This window comes from Equus quagga, chromosome 7 (assembly GCF_021613505.1).
Source record: "Equus quagga isolate Etosha38 chromosome 7, UCLA_HA_Equagga_1.0, whole genome shotgun sequence".
In the NCBI taxonomy this organism is placed as follows: domain Eukaryota; kingdom Metazoa; phylum Chordata; class Mammalia; order Perissodactyla; family Equidae; genus Equus; species Equus quagga.
This window is the reverse complement of record NC_060273.1, coordinates 3,206,130-3,224,730: the sequence shown is the minus strand read 5'-3', so window position 1 is coordinate 3,224,730 and position 18,601 is coordinate 3,206,130. Positions and strand designations below refer to the sequence as shown.

Sequence of the window (18,601 nt, the reverse complement as noted above, 5' to 3'; positions counted from 1 at the left end):
CTGAGGTCCACCTTCAGGGCCCTGAGTGAATTGCCACATTCTGCTCTTTCAGGGTGCAGCTGACCTGCCTTCAGGGGCCCTTGACCCACAGGAAGACATTGTGGAGTCCAGCTGGATCGAGGGTGCTTGTTGGGTGCTAGAGAGAAGGAAAGGAATGGGCTTAGAGAGGGCGACGAGGGCCATAGCCATATCAGAGCGTGCAGCCTGGATGTGGGAGGATGCAGTTCCTGCCCCGGCAAGGCCAGCTTCACACTGTGTGGCCTTGGGCAAGTCACTGACCACCCCCACAGTTCGCCTGGTTTCCTATCACCCCTAAGAAGCAAAGGTCTGCTGCTGCTGAGTCTGTTCTCTGTGGCCTTGGCTGAACCACTTTCTCCTGGCATCGGGTCTGCAGTGGTGCTCAGTCCTTAAATCAAGACCCTGGTGGCACTTCCTGCCTCTTTGACTTATGGGGCGGTGACGAAGCCAGAGAGCTGGCCTGAGGCAGCTGTGGCTCATTGATTTGTCTGAGAGGCTGTTGGCTTTTGAACTCAGACAGGAAGGAGGGTTGAGGTGGAGCCCGGTACAGGAAGAGGTGAAGAGCCCCAGCTGCCGTGACAGCCGGTGGGCTCAGGGGACTGCAGGAGCTGGCGGGCCGCGTCCCTGCTGCCCTGCACGGTCAGCGCTTCCTGCTCCCTTCAGACAGGGCTTCACTCCTGCTCTGGACAGATCCTGAGGGCTCGGAGCCCAGCTGACGAGCCACACAGATTCCCAGCACATCTCCACCACCACCCAGCTGCCCGTGTTCACTGGGGCAGGGCCAAGGCTGGGAGTGCCAGGATGGAGCTCCCCGGGTCCCCCATTCCTGGCATCCCCATGGCAACGAGGCCTACGAGGTAAGTTGAGTCCAGGCTGCCTTAGTGCAGAACGGGGGAGGAAGGGGAAACAGCTGGCAGGAAGGACCACGGCTTTTAAGGCCTGAGCCACTCTGGGGAAGGGCGGCTGGGGCGACACAGGAAGGTGTCCCCATGGGTGCCGGGAGCTTCAGCACAGAGTCTGGTGAGTGCTCAGCACAGCTGGGCAAGATTAGTTCACGGTATGGAATAAACAAACGTGTGCTCAAGGACAGCCCATGACGGGCCAAGGGGGACAAAGCCCAGCTCCCCGGGTATGAGTGATGGGCTAGGAGGAGCAGGAAGTAGCCGGAAAGTGCCGCAGGCAGGCAGAAGTGATGGTGAGCAGTGCAGCCAGTGGTTAAACTTGGAATCGGCAGAGCTGGGCACCTCTCCTCGCATCCTCCTTCTACCCATAAGATGGAGGTGACAATACCAGACCTGCCCCAGGGTCCTGAGGGCCAAGGGAGGCGGTGCAGGTGGGGTGGGGTCCAGCACCCAGTGCCTGCTCCATAAATGCCACCCTTGTGTTGGGTGAGCAGCCTCCAGGGGCCTCTCTCAGCCACACCTCAGATGGAGATGGAGGCTTATCATTCTGAGAGGTAACCACGGAGACCTTCTCAGAAGAGGTGCTGCTGAGCTGAGCCAGGGGTGGCTGTGGGCTGTGGCATCCTCCGCTATGGCCATGCTCCTGGGGCCCCGCGGTTCCTCCTGGTCCCCTCCGTGGAGGTGCATGCTTTCCCTGAGCCTAGGGGCTCACTCTTGGCCATTACAGGCCACTCTGCAGCTGGCTCCCAGGTAGGGGTTCAGGCTGGGAGAGGGGCGCTGTCTCAGGGGCACTGGGCTCCCCAGGATTGTGCCTCTCCCTGTCCAGGGGCCGGTGCAGTTAGGAGGGCTGTGTCCTGAGGTGAAGGCACCACTTCCTCCCTCCTCCTGGAAAGGCTGTTTGGTCTAAGTGGTCAGCGGCTATGGTGCTGGGGCCACCTCAAAGGGGCTGAGAACTGAACCCTCCGGCCCTGGGCGTTGGGGCAGGGGCAGGGAGTCAGGAGAGAGGAGCATCCAAGAGGCTGTGGCCTGAGATACAGGCAGCCCAGGTGGGAGGTCAGCCCTGCGGGGTCCCTTATAGTCACCAAGCGCAGGTGGGCGGAGGAGAGGCCAGTCGTTTGTGCACAGGCCAAGCAGACAGCTATGACTCAGGGAAGTATAGGACAAGACGGGACTCGCTGGCAGAGACAATGAGTAAATTGGGACCTGGGTCTTCTCAGGGATCAGGCAGAAGCCCAGCTGTCAACCCTGAGGGACGGGGTCTGAGCAACACCAACACCAGGAAGCACTAGTCCTTAGCTGTGCCCTGCCCCACAGATGAAGCTCCGGAGGACACATGGGGGTGGGGAAGCTCTGTAGCAGGGAGGTGTCTGTGGTCCCCTAATCATCCCTGTGGCTTTGCCCTGCCCACTATAGGTCAGACCTTCTGCAGACTGACCAACCTCTGGCCTTTGGAACCCCCAACGTGATCCAAGCCCCTCCCCCAGTCCTACCCTCAGCCTTTCCTTCTGTCATCTGGGCTCACAGGGCCTCCTGCCACTCTCACAGGAGGCTGTCTGCACTGGGCAGAGTCTACCTGATCAGCCCCCGTGGTGTGTGTGGCCACTGGACCTCACCCTGCTCAGAGGCCTGTGGTAGGTTCCACCCTGCAGGGGCGGCATCTGGGGCTGCATGCAGGGCCTGTCCACACAGGTGGCCAGGTAGCTGCCACATCGGGGGAGACCTCTCATCAACTTCTCACTCTGGCGCTGAGAGGTCATGGGAATGGGGTGGTTCCTGGTCCCCCTGCTGGGGTCTCCTCCCCTGTGCTTGTGGGGACACGGTGTCCAAAGGTGAAGGCCAGGTTGGGGAGGGATGTATTATCTGAGTGCGGCCTAAGTAGAGGTGCCAGATAAAATACAAGACATCCCATTAAATTTGAATTTTTGAGTTCTTTTTAAAAGTATTATATGGGATATACTTATATTAAGAGAATTATTTGTTGTATAACTGAAATTCAAATTTCACTGAGTGTTCTGTATCTTAATTTGCTAAATCTGGTAACCCTGTGCCCGAGGTCAGCGGGGCAAGAAAGATGGATGTCTGATCAGGAAGGAGAGTTGACCCTTAACACTGAGAGGCTAATGGGACTGGAGAGATGGGGGCGCTTGCCCCTCCCCACCCCGCGCCACCTACCCTGGCAACACAGGCCCTGCCTCTTCCTCCCCTTGTCACTTTCCCAGCCTCTCTCTGGTCCAGTGGTTCTCAACTCTGGTTGCTCATTAGAATCACCTGGGTAACTTTTAAAAAAATATATCCATGTCAGGGCCCTACCCCAGACCAACTAAGTCTCTGGGCGGTCAGGCTGAGCAGTGGCTTTTTAAAAATAGTGCTCCACAGGGTGACCATAGGATCCAGCAATTCCACTTCTGGTTACATATACCCAAAAGAATTGAAAACGGGGACTCGAGGAGCACCTGACCCTCAGGCATGGTGGTGGTGGGGGGGTCAGGGAATGCTCCTGGAAGAGTAGTACATGGAAGGATCCAGGAGATAAACCAAGAAACCTAGAAGAGAAGAAAGGGATCAAGACAGAGGGAATCCAGAGGGTTTCTATTTACAGTTTTGCTACTGCTGGGCAGTGTGAGCAAGATGGGCTCTCTGTTCCCTCCTTTGAATGCATCAGAAAAAAAATGAAAAAAAGCAGGGACTCTAGCAGAGTCAATCAATGCTCATAGCAGCATTATTCACAAGACCGAAAAGGTAGAAACAACCCAAGTGTCCATTGATGGATAAATGAATAAACAAAATATGGTCTATCCATAAAATGGAATATTATTCAGTAAAGGAGTGAAATTCTGATACATGTTACAACATAGATGAGCCTGGAAAACATTATGCTCAGTGAAAGAGGCCAGATGCAAAAGGACAAGTACTGCATGATTGCCCTTATGTAAGGTACCTAGAGGAGTCAAACTCACAGAGACAGAAAGTAGAACAGTGGGTGCCAGGGGCTGGGGGAGGGGCAATGAGGAGTTAGTGAGCACAAAGTTTCCATTTGGGAGGATGAAAAAGTTCTGGAGATGTATGGTGGTGATGGCCACACAACGTTGTGAATGTACATAATGTGACTGAGTCGGACACTTAAAAAATGGTTAAAATGGTAAATTTTGTTATGCGTATTTGATCACAATATAAAATTTAAATTTAAAAAATAGTGCTCCAGACAATGTCCTGCCAGAGCTGAGAAGCACTGAGCCTGGCCCTTCTTCAACGTGGTCCCCTCGTGCTCCTGGCCACCACCTCACCCCAGCAGCAGCGCAGTTTTCACCTGGTAGGTGCACCTGGACATCCAATGACAGGAGGCTGTGTCCAACCCTGGGCCATGCCCTGACGTCCCCCAGTCAAAGAGCAGGACAGAGGCCTTAGTGTCTTGGCCTCATGCACTCAGAGGTCGCATGGCATTGCTTCATTTTGGTTTACATACATTAGAATGTTTAGATAGCTGCTAGTATAGTATAACTTTTTTAATTGAGGTATAAATTACACATAGTAAAGCATGCTCAATGGAGTTTTATATATGTATACACCTGCGTGTACACCATCCAGATCAATATATAGAAGTTTCCAGCACCCTAGAAGGCTCCCTTATGCCCCTGTCTCCTCAGAACCACCCCCAAAGGTAACCACTGTTTTGACTTCTGTTATTTCAGATTGGTTGGGCCTGACTTTAAACTCTCCATAAATAGAGTCACAAAGTATGTTCTCTTTGGTGTCAGACTTCTTTCCTTCAACATGTCTGTGAGAGTCAGCCATCCTGTTGAGTATGTCAGTAGTTTGTTCTTTTTCTTACTATGTAGGATTTAATTGTAGGAACAAACCAAAAAAAAAAATCCCATTCTATTGTTAATGGACATTAATTGTTTCCACTTTTTTGGACATTATGAAGAAAGCTGCTATGAACATACTGATACTGTGTTTTGGTAGACATAAACACTTGTTTCTGTTGGGTATATACCCAGGAGGAGAATTGCTGGGTCACAGAAATAGGCATATTTAGCCCATTACTACCAAACATTTCTCCAAAGTGATTTTTAAAAATTTTATTGAGGTTGGAGCTGGCCCCGTGGCGCAGCAGTTAAGTTCACACATTCCACTTTGGCGGCCTGGGGTTCGCTGGTTTGGATCCCAGGTGCGGACATGGTACCGCTTGGCAAGCCATGCTGTGGTAGGCGTCCCACATACAAAGTAGAGGAAGATGGGCATGGATGTTAGCTCAGGGCCAGTCTTCCTCAGCAAAAAGAGAAGGATTGGCAGCAGATGTTAGCTCAGGGCTAAGCTTCCTCAAAAAAAATTTATTGAGGTCATAATAGTTTATAACTGTGAAATTTCAGTTGTACATTATTATTTGTCAGTCACCATATAAATGTGCTCCTTTACCCCTTACACCCATCCTGCCAACTCCCTTCCCCTCTGGTAACCACTAATCTGTTCTCTTTGTCCAGGTGTTAGTTTATCTTCCACATATGAGTGAAATCATATGGTGTTTGTCTTTGTCTGTTTGGCTTATTTCACTTAACATAATACCCTCGAGGTTCATCCATGTTCTTGCAATGGTATGATTTTGGTTTTTTATGGCTAAGTAGTATTCCATCATATATATATACCACATTTCTTTATCCAGTCATCAGTTGATGGGCACTTAGGTTGCTTCCACATCTTGACTATGCAAAGAATACTGCAATAAACATGGGCGTGCATAAGTCTCTTTGAATTGTTGATTTCAAGTTCTTTGGATGAATACCCCAGTAGTGGGATAGCTGGGTCGTATGGTATTTCTATTTTTAATTTTTTAAAAAATCTCCATACTGTTTTCTATAGTGGCTGCACCAGTTTGCATTCCCACCAGCAGTGTATGAGGGTTCCCTTCTCTCCACACTCTCTCCAACATTTGCTATTTTTCGTCTTGGTGATTATAGCTATTCTAACAGGTGTGAGGTGATATCTAAGTGAAGTTTTGATTTGCATTTCCCTGATGATTAGTGATGTTGAACATCTGTTCATGTGCCATTTGTCCATCTGTATATCATCCTTGGAAAATGTCTCTTCATAGCCTCTGCCCATTTTTTGATTGAGTTGTTTGGTTTTTTGTTGCTCAGTTGTGAGTTTTTTATATATTATGCAGATAAACCCCTTGTCAGATATATGATTTGCAAATATTTTCTCCCAGTTGGTGAGTTGTCTTTTCGTTTTGCTCCTGGTTTCCTTTACTGTGCAGAAGCTGTTTAGTCTGATGAAGTCCCATTTGTTTATTTTTTCTTTTGTTTCCCTTGCCTGAGTAGACATGGTATTTGAAAAGATCCTTCTAAGACTGATGTCAAAGAGTGTACTGCCTATATTTTCTTCTAGAAGTTTTATGATTTAACGTCTTACCTTCAAGTCTTTGATTCATTTTGAGTTAATTTTTGTGTATGGTGAAAGATAATGGTCTACTTTCATTCTCCTGCATGTGGCTGTCCAGTTTTCCCAACACCATCTTTGAAGAGACTTAACTTTCTCCATTGTATGTTCTTAGCTCCTTTGAAGAAGATTAGCTGTCCGTAGATGTGTGGTTTTATTTCTGGGCTTTCATTCTGTTCCATTGATCTGTGTGTCTATTTTTGTACCAGTATCATGCTGTTTTGATTACTATAGCTTTGTATTATATATATATATATTTTTTTAAAGATTTTATTTTTTTCCTTTTTCTCCCCAAAGCCCCCCAGTACATAGTTGTATATTCTTCGTTGTGGGTCCTTCTAGTTGTGGCATGTGGGACGCTGCCTCAGCATGGTTTGATGAGCAGTGCCATGTCCGCGCCCAGGATTCGAACCAAGAAAACACTGGGCCGCCTGCAGCGAAGCACGAAAACTTAACCAGTCGGCCATGGCGCCAGCCCCTTTTCTCAAGGCTCTTTATGCCCTTTCCTTTTCTTTCGGGTATGAGGGCCTTCTTGATAATTTCTTGTAGGGGGTGTCTTGTGGCAACGAACTCCCTCAGCTTTTATTTATCTGGTAAAGTTTTTATTTCTCCATCATATCTGAAGGATATTTTCACTGGATAGAGTATTCTTGGTTGAAAGTTTTGTTCTTTCAGAATTTTGAATATATCTTTCCACTCTCTCCTGGCCTGCAAGCTTTCTGCTGAGAAATCCACTGAAAGCCTGATGGGGTTCCTTTGTAAATTATTTTCTTCTGCCTTGTTGCCCTTAATATATTTTCTTTGTGATTGACTTTTGCCAGTTTTACTACTATCTGCCTTGGAGAAGGTCTTTTACATTGATGTAATTAGGAGTTCTATTAGCTTCTTTTACTTGTAATTCCAGCTCCTTCTCTAGGTTTGGGAAGTTGTCAGCTATTATTTCTCTGAACAAGCTCTCTGTTCCTTTCTCCCTCTATTCTCCCTCTGAAATATCTATAATCATTATGTTGCATGTCCTAATTGAGACAGATATTTCTCAGGGAACTTCTCCATTTCTTTTTAGTCTTAGTTCTCTCTCCTCCTCCATCTGAAGCATTTCTATATTTCTGTCCTCCAAATTGCTAATTCTGTCCTCCATAATATCAGCTCTGTTATTCAAGGACTCCAGACTTTTCTTTATTTCGTTCACTGTGTTTTTCATCTCCAATATTCCTGATTTGTTTTTCTTCATAGTTTCAATCTCTTTGATGAAGTCCCTGTATTCATTAATTTTATTCCTGATTTCATTGAACTATCTCCCTAAATTTTCTTGTAACTCGTTGAGTTTTTTTTATGATAGCTATTTTTAATTCTTTCTCATTTAGATGGTAAATTTCTGTGCCTTCATGGTTGACTTCTGGGTGCCTGTCATTTTCCTTCTGGTATGGAGTATTAATCTACCTCCTCATATTATTTGTTGGGGTGGATTTTTCCTTCACATATTGGTAGTATTTGGTCGCAGATTCTACCTGCTGCCACTGTGAGGGGGCAGGAGCTGTGTATTCTGAGCCCACTGCAATCTCTGGCATCTGCACCTGTCCTTTGAAATCTATGCTGTGGGGCCTGTCTGTGATTGTCTGCTCACTGCTGCTGCTTTACTAACGTATGTGCAGGCACTCTGGCAGGGGTCCCTTGCTATGGCCAACCTCCTCTGTGTGGAGCTTTCCCATGGCTGGGAGGCAATTTGGAGAGTGAAGGCATTCCCACAGAGAGCTGCACCTCCCCTCTTCCTCTGAGAGCCACCTGCAGTCTGGTGCCCTCGGTCACTGCCAGAGAGGGAGAGGTGATCCCCTCACCTCTTTCTACTTCCTCTCAGTGGACCAGCACCTCCACCTTCAGATGTATGACTCTGTGGGTCTCTCAGACATCTTTTCTGTTGTGTGAATGTCCTCTGTTGGCTTATGAATGTCCTTTTTGTTGTATCTTAGAGGGGAGAGTCTAAGGGAAGAGCTCACTCTGCCATGATGCTGACATCACTCCTCCCAAAGTGATCTTAATTTGCATTTCTCTAATGACTAATGATATTCTCTTTTGTGATGTGTCTTCAATTTTTTGGCTTTTTAATTGAGCCGTCAGTTTCTTACTGATTTTTTACATGTTTGGGACATCATCTCCTAGTCAGTGGTTTGCCTTTTCACTCTTTAACACTATCTTCTAATGAACAGACATTCTTAATTTAATTAATTAATTAATTAAATTTTTTTTTTGAGGAAGATTAGCCCTGAGCCAACATCTGCCAATTCTCCTCTTTTTGCTGAGGAAGACTGGCCCTGAGCTAACATCCATGCCCATCTTCCTCTACTTTACATGTGGGACGCCTACCACAGCATGGCTTGCCATGTGGTGCCATGTCCACACCTGGGACCCAAACCAGTGAACCCCGGGCTGCTGAAGCAGAACATGTGCAGTTAACCACTGCACCACTGGGCCAGCCCCCAGACATTCTTAATTTTAATGAATCCCAATATGGCATTCTTTTTTTTCATGGTAAGTGCTTTCTGTGTTCTGTTTAGCCTTTACCTAGCCCGAGTTCATAAGGATATTCTCCTGTATTTTTCCTAAAGGCTTGATTGTGTTAGCATTCGCATGTAGATCTATGATCCAGCTTGAATTAATTTTTGTGTATGGTGTGAGGTAGGGGTCAAGGCTCATTATTCCCATATGAATATCTCATTAGCCAGCACAATTTAATGCAAAGCCTATTCTTTCCCCACTGAATTGCAGTGGAGCTCTTGTTGTAAGTCAGGTGACCACATGTGTGTGGGTCTGTTTCTGGACCCTCTGCTCTATTGCATTGGTCTATCCGTCTGCCCTTGCACCAATACGTATAGCTCTATACTAAGTCTTGAGTAGTGTAAGTCCTCCAGCTTCGTTCTTCTTTTTCAAAATTATTTTGGCTATTCAGGGCCTTTTGCATTTACATAAATGTTTTAGAATTGGCTTGCCAATTTCCACCCTCCCCTTTCCCCCCAAAAAAAATCCTGTTGGGATTTTGATTGGGATGTCACTCAATCTATAGATCAATTTGGGAAGAACTGACATTTTAATAATATTGAGTCTTCCAATGCATAAACATGGTAAGTCCCTCCTTTAGGTTTTCTTTAATTTCTCTTAGTAACGTTTTATAGTTTTCAGTGTAGAGGTCTTGCAAATATTTTGCTAGGTTTATTCCGAGATATTTGACTTTTTAAATGGTATTTTAAAGTTTTATTTTTGATTTGATTGTTGCTAGTAAGTAGAACTATAAATGATCTTTTTATGTATTGATCTTGCGTCCAGAAACCTTGCTGAGTTCACCTATTAGTTCTAATAGTTCAATTGTAGATTTTCAATGTATACAATCATGTTAACTGTGAATAGTGATAGTTTTATTTTTTCCTTTTCCAATCTTGATACCTTTTATTTCTTTCATTTGCCCTATTCCACTAGAAACTATTTTTTTCTTAAAAAAAAAAAAAAGCACCCAAACCATCAACCAGAAGAGATTACCCCTGGGGAATGGAAGTTAGGTATATACTTTACCTACTTTTGTATTATTTAAATGTTTTTAATGAGCATGTATTACTTTTGTAATTCTGTAAGCAATCTATTTAAATGAGAGGGGAAGCAATATGTTTTCAGCAAAATCTAAGCAATTGAAATTCACAAAATAAGAAACAATTCCTTAATCCCACTATCATATATTTCCAGCTTTTCTATAACCAGACAAAAATAGTATCCTATAAAAAACAAAAAAAGCTATCCTATCATAATTCTCCTCTGTATCTTGATTTTTTTCCCACATAAAAATACATTGTAAAACATCCAGGAAGCTCAACAAACTCCAAGTAAGATTAACTCAAAGAGACCCACACGAAGACACATTATAATCAAACTTTCAAAAGAAAAAGACAAAAACAGAATCTTGAAATCAGCAAGAGAGAAGCAAATAATCACATATAAGGGATCCTCAATAAGATTATCAGCAGATTTCTCATCAGCAACTTTGGACGTCAGAAAACAGTAGGCTGATATATTCAAAGTTCTCAAAGAAAAAAAACTCAGAGTCCTATATCATGCAAAACTGTCCTTTAAAAGTAAGGTAGAAATTAAGACATTCCCAGATAAACAAAAGCTGAGGGAATTTGTGACCCCTTGACCTGTCCTGCAAGAAATGCTTATGGGAGTCCTGCAGGGTGAAATGAAAGGACACTAGACAATAGCAACTCAAAGCCCTATGGAGAAATAAATATCTCAATAAAGGTAAATACATAGGCAATTAAAAACACTAGCATTACTGTAACAATGCTTTGTAACTGCACTTTTTTTTTCTCCATGGTTTAAGAGATTAATACATTTAAAGGGAAAATAATTATTAGTGTATAAGTTAATATTACTGTAACTTTGGTTTATAACTCCAAATATTATTTTCTACATAACTTAGGAGACTAACGACTTAAAAAAATTATAAGTTTATATTTTTGGGCACACAGTCTATAAAGATGTAAAACTGTGACATCAACAACCAAAAGAGATGAGGACAGAGCCGTAAAGGAACAAAGCTTTTGCATGTTATTGAAGTTAAGCTGATATAAATTCAAATTAGAGTTATAACTTTAGGATGTTAAATGTAATCCCATGGTAACCACAAGGAAAACTGCTATAATATATACACAAAAGGAAATGAGAAAGGAATTTAAACATTTCACTACAAAAAATCAACTAAACACAAAAGAAGATAGTAACACAAAATGAGAAAAAAAGCTACAAGGCATAAAGACAACAAATAGCTCAATGATGGAAGGAAGTCCCTCCTTATCAGTAATTACTTTAAATGTAAATGAATTAAACTCTCCAATCAAAAGACAGAGATTGGCAGAATGGATAAAAATACATGATCCAAATATATGCTGTCTACAACAGATTCACTTGAAATCCAAAGACACAAATAGTTTGAAAGTAAAAGGTTGGAAAAAGTTGAAAGTTGAAAATAGTAACCAAAAGAGAGCAGGGGTGGCAATACTGATATCAGATGAAATAGACTTTAAATTAAAAAAAGTTTACAAGATAGAAAGAAGGACATTATATATTAATAAAAGGTTCAAAAACAGCAAGAATACATAATGATTATAAACATTATGCACCTATTGACAGAACTTCAAAATATATGAAGCAAAAACTGACAGAATTGAAGGGAGAAATAGACAGTTCTACAATAATGGGTGGAGACTTCAATACCCAGCTTACACTAATGGGTAGAACAAACATACAGAAGACAAATAAGGAAACAGAAGACTTAACACAATAAACCAACTAGATCTAACAGACACGCACAGAACACTCTACCCAACAATGACAGAATGTGCATTCTTCTCAAGAGCACACAGAACATTTTCCAGGATAGAGCATATGTTAGGCCACAAATTCAGTCAATATATTTTAAAAGATAGCTGTCATACAAAGTATCTTCTCCAACCACAACCAGATGAAGTTAGAAATCAATAACAAAAGGAAAACTGGAAGATTGTGGACATTAAACAACACACTTTAAAATAACTAACACATTAAAGAATAAATCACAAGGGAAATTAGAAAATACTCACAGATGAATGAAAATGAAAACACAACGTAACAAACTTATGGGACACAGTGAAAGCAGTGATAAGGGGGAGATTGATAGCTATAAACACATTAAAAAACAAATAAACAACCTAACTTTACAACTTAAGGAACTAGAAAAATAAGAACAAACTAAACCCAAAGCTAGCAGAGAGAAGGAAATAATAAAGATTAGAGACAAACAAACTAGAGAATAGAAAAACAATAGAGAATAATCAAAGACATCAAAAGTTGGTTCTTCAAAAAGATCAACAAAATTGACAAATCTTTACCTAGATGGACTAAGAAAAAAGAGAGAAGACTCAGATTCCTAAAATCAGAAAGGAAAGCGGGAAAATTACTACCCATTTTACAGAAATAAAAAGGAATATAAGAATGTACTATGAACAACTGTACGCCAACAAATTGAACAACCTAGTTGAAATGGACAAATTCATAGAAACACAAGACCTACCAACACTAAATCACAAAGAAATAGAAAATCTGAATAGATCTATAACTAGTAAGGAGACCTATAAGTAAGGAGTAATCAGTAATCAAAAATCTCCCAACAAAGAAAAGCCCTGGACCTGATGACTTCACTGGTGAATTCTACCAATCATTTAAAGAAGTAATACCAGTCCTTCTCAAACTTTTCCAAAAAATCTGATGAGAAGGGAACACTTTCTAACTCATTCTGTGAGGCCAGCATTACCCTGATACCAAAGCCAAAGACAATACAAGAAAAGAAAACTGCAGACCAACATACCTTATGAATATTGATACAAAAATCCTCAACAGAAACCAACTGGAACTAATTCCTGGAATGCAAGGATGGTTCAACACAGGAAAATTGATCGATGTAATATGCCACATCAACAGAATAAAAGGAAAAAAATTATCATTTCAATTGATGCATAAAAAGCACTTGACAAAATTAAACTCCCTTTCATGATAAAAACACTCAACAAACTGGGAATAGAAGGAATCTACCTTCACATAATAAAAGCCATATATGAAAAACCCACAGCAATAATCATACTCAATGGTGAAAGATGGAACTCATTTCCTCTGGGATGAGGAACAAGGTAAAGATGCCTGCTTTCACCACTTCTGTTCAACATAGTACAGTCATCCCCCCATATCCACGAGTTTTGCATCTGCAGATTCAACCACCCATGGATTGAAAGGCCTTTGATGGTTGCGCCTGCATTGAACACGTACAGACTTTTTTTTGCTGTCCTTATTCCCTAAACCTAGTTAGGCTGGGTTGGACATCACCTACCTAAAATTCATTGCACTCAAGTCTCCAACATCACTATGAACTGAATGGCTGAAAAATGCTATTTTACTTGTCGCTAAGCTTCTTTTAGCATTTTCTATGTGAAAAGGTTCGGCCTGAGTTAAAATGCCCAGGAACCCCAAGGCAAATCAAAGGTCAGGGAGTGTGTTGAATCCTTGGGGCTGTAGCCAGTGAACCCCTCTTAAGAGAGTAACATTGAAACCCAGAGAACCGCAGGGCTGGAAGGCATGGGTTGCACCCATTTCAATGAGCTGCTGCCAGCAGAAGTAGTAGGTGTGACCTCTACCCAGCTCCATGTCCTGTTTTCTCTCTTAGACCCATGGACAAAGGATGGCCCACCCTCACCGCCTGAGTTCCTGGGGCCCTGCTGCAAGGGCTGCCGTGAGCTGGACATCTTGCCTCTGCAGGTGATGAGAGAAGGGGGACTGGGGTGGGCTTGGGGTCCTCAAGTGTCCACCTTGGTTTAGGCAGGGGGACACAGAGGGGGGCGGTCAGCCTTGACAACGGGAGCCACTCAAGTCCCCGGAGAGGAAAAGGAATGAGATGGGACTGGGGCATGGCTTTGCCTCTTAGCATCACTGTCCCTAGCAGAAAACAGTGCTGCCTGGGGGTCAGGAGACCCCAGGAAAACAGAGTAAGAAAAGCAGCTGTGCAACTGCTCTGAGAACCCGCTTTCCCCTCTTTTTCAACCCTACCTTCCTCCTTCCCTTCCTCTCTTTTCCCTCCCTCCCTCCCTCCTTCCTTTTTTAATTAATAGAACTTTAGTTTTCAGAGCAGTTTTAGGTCACAGAAAAATGGAGCAGAAAGTACAGAGGTTTCCACATACCCCCTTCCCCCACTACCCGTGCGCATCTTCCCCAGCTATGAACATCCCCCACCAGAGTGGCACATTGTTATAACCGATGAACCTTCACTGACATGTCCTTATCGCCCAGGGCCCAGAGTTTACACTAGGGTTCACTCTTGGTGTTATACATTCTGTGGGTTTGGACAAATGTATAAAGACAGGTATCCACCACTGTGGTATCATACAGAGTAGTTTCACTGCCCTAAATCCTCCGTGCTCTGCCAACTCATCCCTCCCTCTTTGCCCCAAACCCCTGGCAACCACTGATCTTTGTACTGTCGCCATAGTTTTGCCTTTTCCGTCATGTTATAGAGTTAGAATCATACAGCTTGCAGCCTTTCTAGACTGGCTTCTTTCATTCTCCCTTTCTTGTGAGTGGACCCGCTCATAACCTCATCACCATTTCCAGGTTACAAATGAGGACACCATGGCACAGAGAGCTCAGGCGGCCTGCCCAGTGTCACAAAGCCTGTAAGTGGAAGAGCTCAGGTTCAAGTCCAGGGCCCTGGCTCTTATCCATTTGGCCCCCTGAATCTGAGTGGTGCTACTGGCATCAGGAACTACTCTCACCATCCAGGAACAAACAGCCCTTCCAGCTCCTTCCTAGAGGCCAAACTGAGGGCCACCCAAAGTCTGGGGAAGGAGAAAGGGTGGGTCCCTTCCCATCCCTGGAGGTCCGCTCACTTGTCCCAGGCCACTGGGTGGGACACAGCAGGCGGCAGGTTCAGGCTCTCTCTTCACAGCTCCTGGCGGCAATCCCAGACTCCATGAGGAAGCAGGAGGTGCGGACAGGTGGGGAGACTGGCCAGGGCCACAGTGCCAGCTCCCCAGCTGAGCAGGTGAAAGCCCTCGTGGACCTGCTGGCCGGGAAAGGTGGTCAGGGCTCCCTGGCCCCACAGACCCCCGACAGAGCACTGGACTCTCCGCTGGGGCCCCACAGCAATGGTAGGTAGACAGAGGGGTATCCCTGGGCCCTCTTTCTACCTTCCCTTTCCTCGCCCTTCTTAGCCCTCCCCTCTGGCCTCTATCCTGCAGACTGGAGAATACAGAAGCACCGCGAGGCCCTGCTGAGCAGGGTAAGAGGCAGCCCAGAGCTGGGCAGCCCCTCGCCCAGGCTGTCCAGCCTCCTCCTGGTGGAGGGCCTGACGGACCTGCAGCTGAAGGAACATGACTTCACGCAGGTGGAGGCTACACGCGGGGGCTGGCGCTCCACCAAGACCATCGCCCTGGACAGGCTTTTCCTGCCTCTATCTCGGGTGTCCATCCCACCTCGGATCTCCATCACCATCGGGGTGGCCGGTGTGGGCAAGACCACCTTGGTGAGGGACTTTGTCTGCCTCTGGGCCCGGGGGCAGGTCGGTAAGGACTTCTCACTGGTGCTGCCTTTGAGCTTCCGGGATCTCAACCCCCATGAGAAGCTGTCTGCAGACAGACTTGTCCGCTCTGTCTTCCCTCATATTGGGGAGCTTGGCCTGGCAGGAGCAACCAGGGTCCTCCTGATCCTGGACGGCCTGGATGAATGTAAGACGCCTCTGGACTTCTCCAACACTGTGGCCTGCACTGATCCCAAGAAGGAGATCCAGGTGGACCACTTGATCACCAACATCATCAGGGGCAATCTCTTCCCAGAAGTTTCTGTCTGGGTCACCTCCCGCCCCAGTGCGGCTGGCCAGATTCCTGGGGGCCTAGTGGACCGGATGACTGAGATCCGGGGTTTTAACGAGGAGGAAATTCAAGTGTGTTTGGAGCAGCTGTTCCCCGAGGACCAGGTCCTCTTGGGCTGGGTCCTGAGCCAGGTGCAGGCCGACAGGGCCCTCTACCTGATGTGTACCATCCCAGCCTTCTGCCGGCTCACAGGTTTGGCGCTGGGCCACTTATGCCGCAACAAGCCAGAGCCCCAGGACACAGAACTGTGGCCTCCAAGGACCCTGTGTGAGCTCTACTCTTGGTACTTCAGGATGGCTCTTGGTGGGGAGGGGCAGGAGAAGGGTAAGGCGAGCCCTCGCATCGAGCAGCTGGCCCATGGCGGCCGCAAGATGGTGGGGACACTAGGCCGGCTGGCCTTCCATGGGCTGGTCAAGAAGAAGTACGTGTTCTATGAGCCAGACCTGAAGGCGTTTGGCGTGGACCTGGCTCTGCTGCAGAGCGCCCTGTGCAGCTGCTTCCTGCAGCGGGAGGAGAGCTTGGCCTCCTCGGCAGCCTACTGCTTCACCCACCTGTCCCTGCAGGAGTTCGTGGCGGCCACGTACTACTATAGCGCCTCCAAGAAGGCCATCTTCGACCTCTTCACCGAGGGTGGCGTGTCCTGGCCTCGGCTCGGCTTCCTCACGCATTTCAGAGGCGCGGCCCAGCGTGCCATGCAGGCTGAGGACGGACGGCTGGACGTGTTCCTGCGCTTCCTCTCGGGCCTCTTGTCTCCAAGGGTCAATGCCCTGCTGGCCGGCTCCCTGCTGGCCCAGGGTGAGCACCAGGGCTACCGGGCCCAGGTGGCCGAGCTCCTCCAGGGCTGCCTGCGCCATGACACAGCGGTCTGCGCCCGGACGATCAATGTCCTGCACTGCCTGCATGAGCTGCAGCACACGGAGCTGGCCCGTGGCGTGGAGGAGGCCCTGGAGAGCGGAGGTCTGGCCAGGCTGACTGGCCCCCATCACCGTACCGCCCTGGCCTACCTCTTGCAGGTGTCGGACACTTGCGCCCAGGAGGTCAACCTGTCCCTACACCTCAGCCAAGGCGTCCTCCAAAGTCTGCTGCCCCAGCTGCTCTACTGCCGGAGCCTGAGGTGGGCACCCGGGTAGGGGCGCAGGGTGTGTGGGCAAAAGAGAGAGCGGAGGACCTGAAGCTTCCTCCCCTCCACCATGCCCCTCTGGATCAGGGTTCTGCGGCTGCCATAACAAAGGACCACAGCTGAGTGGCTTAAAACAACAGAAACTTATTCGCTCACAGCTCTGGAGGGGTTGGCAGGGCTGTGCCCCCTCTGAAGCCTGTAGGGGAGAATCTTTCCTGCCTCTCTAGCTTGTGGTGTTTGCCGGCAGTTCTTGGTTTGTAGACGCATCACTCCAATCTCTGCCTCTGCCGTCACAAGGCCACCTTCTCCTGTGCCCCTGTCTTCACATAGCGCTCTCCTCTCTTGTAAGGACACCAGTCATATTGGATTACAGGCCCACCCTACTCCAATATGACCTCACCTTAACTAATTACATCTGCAACAACCCTATTTCCAAACAAGATTGCATACTTGAGGCACCAGTGGGTTAAAATGCCAACGTATCTTTTTGGGGGATACAATTCAACCTACAACACTCCGTAAACATCCCAGTGCTGATAGGAACCACATACACTCACTCCACCCTCAGTCCATCCTCTGCCCACTGCTCTGGACCTTGGCAGTGAGAGTGAGGAGGGAAAGTTGTAGGACCAGGGCCATTCAGGACCTGAGAGCAGCTTCCACATACTCAGAAGGAGGAGGTAGCAACCAGTGTCCCACAGATGCACATGGCATGCGGGGCTGCTGGGAAGACACCTGTCTGGATAGGAATCCCAGGGCTCACACCACTAAGCCTTCCAGTTCACCCTTGTAGGAAAACTCTGAGCATGGTGGGTGTGCTGGCACAGGTCTCTGAGCCACATAGAGGGGGCTGCATTGATGGAGAAGAGGGAGAGGGAAAGGATCTCAGCCTGCGTATCTTCACTGCCCCGATGCCAGCCCTTTGCCAGGGGCCTCATCCCACCTGCCTGTGGGTGGTGGTACCACTCACTATGGCTGTTCCTCCTGACCAGGCTGGACACCAACCAGTTCCAGGACCCCGTGATGGAGCTGCTGGGCAGTGTGCTGAGTGGGAAGGACTGTCGCATTCAGAGGATCAGGTAACACTGACCCAGGAAACCCTGCCCAGGGTGCCTACCTGTCTCTCAGGGTCTGGGGCTCCTTTCCTATCCTCTCTGCTCAGTTGGCCAGTGGTACTTTCAAGGAGAGGTATCTTTGAAACTTGTGGCTCAGGATGCAGGCTGCTAGTTTCTGTCCATTCTGGAAAGTTCCAGAGGCTCAGGTACCCCCTGTAAGACAAGGGAAAAGATATGATGAGGGTCAGATGAGGGAGATGGAAGCATTTCTCCATGTACCATATGTGCTGATGTGGTGCCAGGTCAAATTTTCTCTAAGCTCTCAAAGTTTGCTCTCAAACAGTATTCTGGACACAGGATTGCATCTTTAAATAAAATGTAATTTTTTTAATTAAGAAAATTAATTAAAATTTAAAACAATTTAAAAAATTTTTAATTTGAACATCTCATCTTTAATGTTTAATTAGATGAAAGTTTCTATGCTGGCTGCCAAATGTATCTATGTGCTTATGAAATCTCTCCAGTAGTAATATTTCTGAGTCTAAGTAACACCCTGGTTTGTAGCTGAGTCGATGTGATGACCTGAAGGTAGGTTTCAGAGAACTAGGGAGGGGAATTTGGAGAATAGGACCCAGAGAG

The 18,601-nt window shown here is 46.6% G+C and overlaps 1 protein-coding gene across 1 annotated transcript in view; it reads left to right on the top strand.

Annotated features, from left to right (window-relative positions):
* Nucleotides 1-598: 598 nt before the first annotated feature.
* The window catches only part of NLRC3 (NLR family CARD domain containing 3), a 35,575-nt gene continuing 17,572 nt past the window's right edge, over nucleotides 599-18,601 (top strand). The window contains exons 1-6 of the mRNA XM_046667704.1: nucleotides 599-875; nucleotides 13,591-13,682; nucleotides 14,532-14,593; nucleotides 14,866-15,067; nucleotides 15,158-16,901; nucleotides 17,900-17,986. Of these exons, the coding sequence (XP_046523660.1) occupies nucleotides 14,890-15,067; nucleotides 15,158-16,901; nucleotides 17,900-17,986 (2,009 nt within the window). The 5' untranslated portion in view covers nucleotides 599-875; nucleotides 13,591-13,682; nucleotides 14,532-14,593; nucleotides 14,866-14,889. The remainder of the gene's footprint in view (nucleotides 876-13,590; nucleotides 13,683-14,531; nucleotides 14,594-14,865; nucleotides 15,068-15,157; nucleotides 16,902-17,899; nucleotides 17,987-18,601) is intronic.